Consider the following 11,524-nt stretch of genomic DNA (forward strand, 5'->3'; position numbering starts at 1 on the left):
TACAATGAAGGTCCAGCTGGGTGTCACCAGTTACAGGTGTGTCCAGTCTGATAGTGGCAGCATTGATTGGATGATGTCAGACTGTGCATGGACATAACTCTTAACTGGTTACACCCAGCTGGACCTTCATTGTAAGCAACTAGTAATTCATTCATAACTTACACTGATCACAAAAAGTTGGAGATATTTGGTTTTCAGGTGAAGTTTAAGGAAAACAAAAAGTTCACGCTACAGTGATATTATATCATGAAAGTAGGGCATTTCAGTAGAAGCATGCATTGATGATTTCCTCATCTCAAACAATTTATCGAAACAAAAGCCAACAGTGGTAGGTATACCCCCCACAAAAAAATTTCAGCGTCTCAATAACTTGTCACGTGGCCTTGAGCATCAATTACAGCTTGACAACGACGTCTCCTGCTGTTCACAAGTCGACTTATTGTCTGCTGAGGCATGGCATCCCACTCTTATTGAAGGGCGGCCCTCAGGTCATTGAGGTTCTGGGGTAGAGTTAAGAGTCTCTACACGGCGACTCGGCTGATCCTATAGGTTTTCAATGGGATTCATTTCTGGAGAAAGTGCAGGCCACTCCATTTGAGGTACCCCAGTCTCCAGCAGCCGTTCCCTAATGATGCGACTTCGATGAGCTGGCACATTGTCATCCATAAAGATGAAATTAGGCCTGTTTTGTTCATGCAGAGGCACAATGACTGGATTAATGATGATGTTCAAGTAGTTTGGGCTTGTCACTGTACCATTCACAAAGTGTAGGGCAGTTCTGTATTGACTAGACAGACCTGCCTATACTGTAACACCACCACCAAAGGTCATCTGGTGACAACAGTTAGTGGTCTCCTTGACGTCTCCAACATCGTTGGCAGCCATAATTTCTGCTCAGCGTGAGTTGACTTTCATCAGTGAACAGCACAGAGGCCCACTGGTCCCTCATCCAGTGTAGATGCTCCCTGACCTATGCAAGATGATGACGCCTGTACCTGGTGCTGTGGTGAGTTACCCTTGCACGTCATCTAGCACGCAGACCACGCTGATGTAACCGGTTTAGAATCGTCTGACGTGACACTTGGGTGCCTCTCACCTCCCTTAAAGTGTAACTGTCATTATTTTTTATTTATTTTTTGTGATGGATAGGGGCAGTGGTACTGACCATTTTTGTAATATACTTTAATTACTGAAATCGTACATTTCTATTACAACAATAGCTGTAAAGTGGCCCATTTTGAGCCTTAACAAAGCTCCTCTGTCTTCTGTTTACTGTGGAGACTTGCTCAACACGGACTGTGTTATGTAAACAGAAGACAAAGGAGCATTGCTAAGGCTGAGAATGGCCCACTTTAGAGCTATTTTTCTAATAAAAATGTACGATTTCAGTAATTAAAGTATATTACAAAAATAAAAAGAATGACAGTTACACTTTAAATGTGCCTGGAGTTGGGTGGCATTCATCATCCAGTTCAGCAAGGAATTGTTCAGACTGAAGTGGTCATCAGTGTGGGATGTGGACTTTCTGTGACTCTTCCAGTCTCTCTATCCCTGTTGCATCCTGCTGATGACACTCTGTGACATTCTAAGCTCAGTGGCCACTTCTGTCTGAGAACATCCTGCTTGAAGCCTTGCAATGGTGAGGTGTGATCTTGGTCTCATGATATCAAAATGTGAACAGCATGATGAGGAGGACTGTTTAAATACCAATTGAACCAGGAAATTTATTAGGCGACCTGTTGTGAATTTTGCCGTTAAGCTCCTTGTTAGAGAACAGCAAGTTGTGCAAAAGGTAGTGAAACGTTGACCAGCTGGACGTGTGTTCAAAAGTTTAGAGAAGGTCACATTAAGTTCACCTGTAAAGGTCAGAGTACATTTTAGGTTCATCCTGAAATTTCACCCACAAGCCAAATATCCCTAACTTTTTGTGAGTAGTGTGTAACAGGAATAATAAAAGAATACCACAACATAGAGTCGTAAGAATATATACTCCAGAATTGTTATTACGAGGGGGGATGAAGACATTTACTAAAACTGCCATGTCGGGAGAGATGACACCTGCTCTTTAAGACAACTTGGCTTTTACAGTCAATCATTTTAAGATATTTTTGAATTAACTGATGTCTATAGCCTGTAATGGATCTGTTTGCAATACATTTCCAGATTATAGGATATCATATTGATTCTCATTGCTGTGAATTATTTGATGATGAAGAAGCAGAGCCTTCCGTGCAAAGCACTTTTCACACTCTGAACACGAGAAGGGCTTCTCTCCGGTGTGAGTTCGCTGATGATAAATTAACGTTGATTTTTGTGTAAAATACTTATTGCATCCCCGGTGTGACCTCTCTGGTGCCGGACCAGATCCAACTTCTGAGCAAAGCATTTAGCACACTCTGAACATGTAAACGGTTTTTCACCAATGTGAATTCTCTGATGTCGACTGAGTTCTGATTTTTGCAAGAAACATTTACCACACTCTGAACATGAGAATGGTTTCTCCCCGATGTGGACCCTTTGATGTCTCTTGAGTAGTGACTGCTGTATAAATCGTTTTCCGCACTGGGAACACGAGAAGGGCTTCTCTCCAGTGTGAAGCCTTTGATGATTTATAAGGGCAGATTTCTGGGTAAAATTTTTGTTGCACTGAGGGCAAGAAAATGGCTTCTCCCCTCGGTGAATTCTTTCATGCCTCACAAGATCAGATTTCTGGGTAAAACATTTCCCACATTCTGGACATGGAAATGGTTTCTCCCCTACGTGTATCCTCTGATGTCTAGAAAGTTCTGACTTCCAGGCGTAACACTTCCCACACTCTGAACAAGCGAAAGGCTTCTCATTCATGTGAATTCTATGCTGTCTTTTCCAGAAGCGACTGCTGTAAGAAACGTTTCCCACATTTGGAACAAGAAAACGTCTTTTCCCCAGTATGAAGTCTTCGGTGTCTGAACAGGTTGGCTTGCTTTGTAAAACATTTGCCACATTCGAAGCAGGAATGGGGCTTTTCTGCTGTGTGAGACCACTGATGTCTGACAAAATCGGAATTCCTGCGTGCTGGACATGTAACACTGTGTTTTCATGTCTGGGCAGAAACGTTCTGTGATTTTTCAGGAGGTTTCTCATGATTGGTATGATCCAATGTTAGATCTACAGTTTCAAGTACAGCAGTCAGATTTGGAGTAATGTGGTTTTGTCCAAGGGAACCTTCATCAATTTCTATATCCTTTACTTGACAACCAGGAGATAAATTGTGACGTCTCTCCGAGATCTTCTTACTGTTCAGTATAGCTGCTGGTACAAATAAATGAAAACAATCAAAATCTATAATGCCTCTATGTTATAACTTGTAGATCAGGAGGTGCACAAATTGTGGCCCACAATGCTATTCTGGGTGGCCCTAACCATCTGCACAATATAAATAACAGAGAAAGCAGTGCAGACTAGAGTGATGGTCTATAGAGTGAATGACCAAGAAATCTATGTTTACATCCTCCTGCAGCCGCAACGACAAGTGTCCCAGAAGCAGTCCATTCATATTCAGATTTTATTGCACCTAGCCAGCAGCCGCCCTCATGAACACTACTGTATCACCATCCTCAATATTGTTATAGTGGAGTATTTATACTGCATTGTGGTATTTTGTGCTGCACTATGGTATTGCTGGCCCTGCCTACTGTCAACTTGAACTCTCCTACAACTTGGGGCCATTCCCCCCCCCCCCCCAGACTACCTTTATACTACCACAGTTAAGCTATGCTTGAATAATGGTGCGATCACACAGTCAGGTTTCTTGATGCAGGTTTGAAACCATTTTGGCTTTCGAAACTGCATCAGGAATCCAAACCATGTTGCTGTACCCTAATGGGTTGGGACTGAGCAAGGAGAGTATTTAACACCCACCCGTATTGTCAGCTTTAGTAGTGACCTCTCCATGCTGCTGATCACCCTTCATCTTCAGCTCTCGCTATGGGTTCATCTACAATAATCACGTCTTCATCCTTAATATTCCATAAAATAAAATTCGCACAAGATCTTATCATACAAAGGGTCCATTCACATGTCCGTAGTGCATTGCGGATAGCACACTGTTACGGACCCATTATTACGGACGTGTGAATGGAGTCTTACAGTGTAGTTAGATGGAGAAAGCATGAGCACTGGTCTCTCCCAAAATCTGATTATGTAATTCCTACAATATGGCAGCATTTCTTCTACTATACCTGGATGGTGGTAGGATTTTTAAACTTTACAACCTCTATGATATTTTCATTGTCTTGACCTTATTTGCAAGAACCTCTAGAATGAAGATTATGGATGCAACAGCACCCAAAATACAGAAAACCAATGAAAACTGACAAATTCACAGGGGATATGAGTAGAAGTCCACTTACCTTTTCACTCAGAACACTTTCACTTTTCTTTGGACAGTCCTGGGAACACATGGGACTGGGACATTTCTTTGGTGGATTTCTCATGCTAGACTCAGGCTACTTTCACACTTGCGTTCGGAGCGGATCCCGCTCCTATAATGCAAGCGATGGTATCCGTTCAGAACGGATCCGTCTGCATTATATTTCACAAAAAAATCTAAGTGTGAAAGTTAGTCAAACGGATCCGTCCAGACTTTGCATTGAAAGTCAATGGGGGACGGATCCGTTTGAAAATTGCACCTTATTGTGTCAACTTCAAACGGATCCGTCCCCATTGACTTACATTGTAAGTCTGGACGGATCCGTTTGGCTCCGCACGGCCAGGCGGACACCCGAACGCTGCAAGCTGCGTTCGGGTGTCCGCCTGCTGAGCGGAACGGAGGCCAAGCGGAGCCATCCTGATGCATTCTGAGCGGATCCGCATCCACTCAGAATGCATTGGGGCTGTACGGATCCGTTCGGGGCTGCTTGTGAGAGCCTTCAAACGGAGCTCACAAGCGGAGCCCCGAACGCTAGTGTGAAAGTAGCCTCATATGTAGGAAACACGCAGTGACAGAATACATAGTGCATATGTAACATTCAATGAATGTCCTCTTACCCAGTGTTGTGAGAGGCTGTGATTTTCCATAATGATGTCCTTGTACAGACCCTTGGGTCCTTCTAAATACTCCCACTCCTCCATGGAGAAATAGACAGAGACATCCTGACACCTTATAGGAACCTGACACATACAATGACACAGTCATCATTCAGATCCATCATTCCTTGTGTTACTGTGTAATGTGCCAGCATTCCCAGCAGCGCTCACCTCTCCAGTCAGCAGCTCAATGATCTTGTTGGTGAGGTCTAGGATCTTCTGCTCATTGGTTCTCTCTGTTATCAGTGAGTGAGGTGGAGGCTCCATGATGGGGCGTTGCATCCTTCTCACACCTTCTGAGACACAGAGACAGCTGCTGGAGGTCAAACATTTATCAGACACTTTCTTCACTACGGTGTGATCCTGTGTATGGACAGAGATCCTTACAAGTATAACTATATACATTTCCCAAATCACTCACATCTCCAGTTGAGTCAGAGTTATTATTAGAGATGAGACCTTATTCTCAGAATCCCTCACCTCTCCAGTCAGCAGGTAGGTGATCTCCAAAGTGAGATTTAGTATTTTCTTGGTCATGTTGTTTCTCTCCGTTTCCATTCTTGGTGGGTTAGTTAAGGAGAGGACCACTGAATTGTGGAGGAAGGATCCTATATAGTCTAAAACATGAGGAGAGAGAAAGAAGCCTCCATGGTGTATTTTATGAATGACAGAAGAAGAAAAAAATAACCCTTTTCTGCCTGTTAAAATTGCTGACTACAAAAATTCAGCTTTTTTTTAACAGAGCTTTAAAGGGGGGATATTTATAACTGTGTATAGCAGGGATCAGCAACCTCTGGCACTCCAGCTGCTCCGAAACTCTCAACATGCACACTTGCTTGGCTGTTCTTAAAATGCCCATGGAAATGATTGGAGCATGCTGGGAGTTGTAGATTCACAAGAGCTGGAGTGCCAGAGGAGTTGACCTCTGTTGTATAGCATCCTCTGGCACTCACCTGTTCCTCTCTGCTTTTCTCCGGCTCTCTCCACTGGATTCAGTCCCTGTCCTGTAAACATCTGGATGGACAGGGTCACAGGAACTGCTTGGGGACACATCAACACTGAAGCCAGTTTTTTTTAATATTTTTTAATTAAATATTTATTTTCATTTTTTTAAAACACAGTGAAAAACAGTACATTATTGTAAGCAAGACAATCAACACAGGGTAGCCATTATAAGCAACAATCAACTACCCTATAAAGAGAGGCAGAGAGTACAACTATAGTCGTCCCCCCCCCTGATTGGCTGTCGTCAGAACAGCTCTATCAAATATACCCACAATTACAGTATTAATTATAACTATACAGTCATACGTGCCGCTCTCCGTTTCCTTTCCATATCCTCAAACATTCTAATTTGTTGAACGTACAGGATCCATTCATTTAGCGAGGGCGGGGAGACAGAGCCCCAGTGTTTAATTAGAATAACTTTTGCCGCCATCAAACCCCTCATCCAGATCTGTCTGACCCGGACCGGGATTACCATTTCTGGAGCAAAGTATTCCAATATCACTGTCAACATCCCAGGATTATATATCATAGAGGACTCCTTTTGTAGGGTTACAAAGACCTGTTCCCAGTACTTTTTTAGTTTACTACAACTCCAAAGTAGGTGGCCGTAATCTGCATTCACATATCCACATTTAGGGCAGCAGCAATCTCGGCCTTTATTTTGGGGGAATTTCGCTTGCATTTTTGGCGTATAATACAATCGGTGCAAGATCTTAAATTGAATTAATCTATGAGCATTGGAAATTGTAGCCTTTCTTACATTTCTGTAAATGCTGGTCCACTGTAGTGGAGGGCAATGCAACTCTTGCTCCCACTTACTTGGGCTTTTAAAAAGTGTTACAGTTGCCAATGCCATTCGGAGTTTGCAGTATAATCTAGATATTTTAACCTTCTCATCTTTCTGGGCATAACAATAATCAAAGAATAAATTCTCTCGTGGAAAAATGTAGCCTTTATTCCTAGAGGCCTCATATGTGTGTTTTAAACGTGAATACATGAACAGAACTAATGATGAACTATCAGGTGACACACATTGACAACCCCCTTACGTAACCAGTAGACAAAATCTGTGATTTTGAAGAATTCCACCAGACTCCTGTTCCCCCACAGAGGGGTGAAAGCAAAAGGACAGGAAACTTTTAGAATCTCCTTTAAAGAGGACCTTTCACCTGTATAAACGATGTTAACTGAGTATGCTGCCATATAGAGCGGCGCCCGGGGATCTCACTGCACTTACTATTATCCCCGGGCGCCGCTCCGTTCTCCCTTTATAGGCTCCGGTACCTTTGCTTCTTAAGTTATAGTAGGCGGGTCTTCTCTTGTCCTGTGGGCGTCTCCTTCTCCTAGGCTGCAGCGCTGGCCAATCGCAGCGCACAGCTCATAGCCTGGGAGAAAAAAACCTACCAGGCTGTGAGCTGTGCGCTGCGATTGGCCAGTGCTGCAGCCTAGGAGAAGGAGACGCCCACAGGACAAGAGAAGACCCGCCTACTGTAACTTAAGAAGCAAAGGTACCGGAGCCTATAACGGGAGAACGGAGCAGCGCCTGGGGATAATAGTAAGTGCAGTGAGATCCCCGGGCGCCGCTCTAAATGGCAGCATACTCAGTTAACATCGTTTATACAGGTGAAAGGTCCTCTTTAAGCTTATTCCAAACCCTTTGTAGGGTCCAAGGGATCAGTAGGGACTTCCTCAATCCCATATACCCAGACTCCAAACATGTGAAGATATTCTCTATTGGTTTATCCAGAACCTTAGTCAAATATCGCGCAAGTGAACTCTCTTTAAAGTTACAACATCGCTGAATCTGTGCACATAAATAATATCCTTGAAAAAAAGGAAATGATAACCCGCCCTCTGACTCCGACAGCCATAAATATCTTTGTTTTATACGCACCCTCTTCCTTCCCCAAATTAGATCATTAACCACTTCAGCCCCCATAGCTTAAACACCCTGAAAGACCAGGCCACTTTTTACACTTCTGACCTACACTACTTTCATCGTTTATTGCTCGGTCATGCAACTTACCACCCAAATGAATTTTACCTCCCTTTCTTCTCACTAATAGAGCTTTCATTTGGTGGTATTTCATTGCTGCTGACATTTTAACTTTTTTTGTTATTAATCGAAATTTAGCGATTTTTTTGCAAAAAAAAGTCATTTTTCACTTTCAGTTGTAAAATTTTGCAAAAAAACGATATCCTTATATAAATTTTGCTCTAAATTTATTGTTCTACATGTCTTTGATAAAAAAAAAATGTTTGGGGTAAAAGTTATAGCGTTTACAAACTATGGTACAAAAATGTGAATTTCCGCTTTTTGAAGCAGCTCTGACTTTCTGAGCACCTGTCATGTTTCCTGAGGTTCTACAATGGCCAGACAGTACAAACACCCCACAAATGACCCCATTTCGGAAAGTAGACACCCTAAGGTATTCGCTGATGGGCATAGTGAGTTCATAGAACTTTTTATTTTTTGTCACAAGTTAGAGGAAAATGATGATATATTTTTTTTTTCTTACAAAGTCTCATATTCCACTAACTTGTGACAAAAAATAAAAACTTCCATGAACTCACTATGCCCATCAGCGAATACCTTGGGGTGTCTTCTTTGCAAAATGGGGTCACTTGTGGGGTAGTTATACTGCCCTGGCATTCTAGGGGCCCAAATGTGTGGTAAGGAGTTTGAAATCAAATTCTGTAAAAAATGGCTGGTGAAATCCGAAAGGTGCTCTTTGGAATGTGGGCCCCTTTGCCCACCTAGGCTGCAAAAAAGTGTCACACATGTGGTATCTCCGTATTCAGGAGAAGTTGGGGAATGTGTTTTGGGGTGTCATTTTACATATACCCATGCTGGGTGAGAGAAATATCTTGGCAAAAGACAACTTTGTATAAAAAAATGGTAAAAGTTGTCTTTTGCCAAGATATTTCTCTCACCCAGCATGGGTATATGTAAAATTACACCCCAAAACACATTCCCCAACTTCTCCTGAATACGGAGATACCAGATGTGTGACACTTTTTTGCAGCCTAGGTGGGGAAAAGGGGCCCATATTCCAAAGAGCACCTTTCGGATTTCACTGGTCATTTTTTACAGAATTTGATTTCAAACTCCTTACCACACATTTGGGCCCCTAGAATGCCAGGGCAGTATAACTACCCCACAAGTGACCCCATTTTGGAAAGAAGACACCCCAAGGTATTCGCTGATGGGCATAGTGAGTTCATGGAAGTTTTTATTTTTTGTCACAAGTTAGTGGAATATGAGACTTTGTAAGAAAAAAAAATAAATCATCATTTTCCACTAACTTGTGACAAAAAATAAAAAATTCTAGGAACTCGCCATGCCCCTCACGGAATACCTTGGGGTGTCTTCTTTCCAAAATGGGGTCACTTGTGGGGTAGTTATACTGCCCTGGCATTCTAGGGGCCCAAATGTGTGGTAAGTAGGTAAATGACCTGTGAAATCCGAAAGGTGCTCTTTGGAATGTGGGCCCCTTTGCCCACCTAGGCTGCAAAAAAGTGTCACACATGTGGTATCTCCATATTCAGGAGAAGTTGGGGAATGTGTTTTTGGGTGTCATTTTACATATACCCATGCTGGGTGAGAGAAATAACTTGGCAAAAGACAACTTTTCCCATTTTTTTTATACAAAGTTGGCATTTGACCAAGATATTTATCTCACCCAGCATGGGTATATGTAAAATGACACCCCAAAACACATTCCCCAACTTCTCCTGAATACGGAGATACCACATGTGTGACACTTTTTTGCAGCCTAGGTGGGCAAAGGGGCCCAAATTCCTTTTAGGAGGGCATTTTTAGACATTTGGATACCAGACTTCTTCTCACGCTTTGGGGCCCCTAAAATGCCAGGGCAGTATAAATACCCCACATGTGACCCCATTTTGGAAAGAAGACACCCCAAGGTATTCAATGAGGGGCATGGCGAGTTCATAGAAACAAAAAAATTTTGCCACAAGTTAGCGGAAATTGATTTTTGGGATTTTTTTCTCACAAAGTCTCCCTTTCCGCTAACTTGGGACAAAAATTTTAATCTTTCATGGACTCAATAAGCCCCTCAGCAAATACCTTGGGGTGTCTTCTTTCCAAAATGGGGTCATTTGTGGGGTGTTTGTACTGCCCTGGCATTTGAGGGTCTCCGCAATCATTACATGTATGCCCAGCATTAGGAGTTTCTGCTATTCTCCTTATATTGAGCATACGGGTAATGAGATTTTTTTTTTCCGTTCAGCCTCTGGGCTGAAAGAAAAAAATGAACGGCACAGATTTCTTCATTCGCATCGATCAATGTGGATGAAAAAAACTCTGCCAAAAAAAGAAAAAGGAGGGGAAAGGCGTCTGCCAGGACATAGGAGCTCCGCCCAACATCCATACCCACTTAGCTCGTATGCCCTGGCAAACCAGATTTCTCCATTCACATCAATCGATGTGGATGAATAAATCCTTGCCGGGATTTTTTTTTTTATATATACAAAGTGTTTGCCAAAGTATATGAACACTGCCACCTCCTCAGCGCATATGCCTCGGCAAACGTATCTTTTACTGCAGAGGAGAAATCTCGTCTTGCAGCGCCGCATACACCGACTTGCGTGTAATCTGACAGCAGCGCAATGCTTCTGTCAGAATGCACATCAGTGCTGCAGCTAGTCGATCGGTTGGTCCACCTGGAAGGTAAAAAAAACAAAACAAAAAAGAAAAAACCAGGCCGCAACGCAATAAATTTATTAACTGTTGAACAGAACATTTAAACTTTTTTAACTGAACGTTAACTTTTTTACTTACCGGTAATTTTTTTTTTGTTTAGTTTTTTTTTAACTTTATAGAACAAACCTCTCCTTCCCCATGGGACAATGTGCAAAGCGCAAATCGCCCAAAGATGTGGCGAAGTACGTTATGCACTTTATCCCAGGTGAAAGGAGAGGTTTGCAGCAGCTGTGAGTAAAAGGGCCCTAATAGCCCTGTGTGCCTGTCCTGTGAGATGCAATCCCTATGCTAGGTGTACCTGTGTGTGGTACTTCCGGAAACACTCACCAAAGCATAGGGCAGGGTGGTCAGGACAGTCAGGACAGAAATAGCGGGTGTCACGCCTTATTCCACTCCTGCTACAGACACGACATTTTTTTCGGGGTGGCGGTTGGGTTGAGGTACCAGCAACGACACTGGGGAAATGTCGCTCGTGTAGACGGCTAACTACACTGGTGGATGGGGCCACGGAACCTCCTGGATACAGGAGGTTCTCGATGATCTCTTCCTGGAATTTGAGGAAGGATCCTGTTCTCCCAGCCTTACTGTAGAGAACAAAACTATTATATGCAGCCAATTGAATTAAATATACAGACACCTTCTTATACCAGCGTCTGGTGCGTCGGGAAACTAAATAGGGAGCCAACATCTGGTCATTGATGTCCACCCCTCCCATGAGCGCAT

The 11,524-nt window shown here is 42.9% G+C and overlaps 1 protein-coding gene across 1 annotated transcript; it reads right to left on the reverse strand.

The window, feature by feature from the left end:
* Positions 1-2,298: 2,298 nt before the first annotated feature.
* On the reverse strand, positions 2,299-3,123 carry LOC121005586 (gastrula zinc finger protein XlCGF71.1-like). The gene has a single exon (XM_040438364.1). The coding sequence runs from the start codon at positions 3,121-3,123 to the stop codon at positions 2,299-2,301; it is 825 nt and encodes a 274-aa protein (XP_040294298.1).
* Positions 3,124-11,524: the final 8,401 nt, after the last annotated feature.

This window comes from Bufo bufo, chromosome 6 (genome assembly GCF_905171765.1).
Source record: "Bufo bufo chromosome 6, aBufBuf1.1, whole genome shotgun sequence".
In the NCBI taxonomy this organism is placed as follows: Eukaryota; Metazoa; Chordata; class Amphibia; order Anura; family Bufonidae; genus Bufo; species Bufo bufo.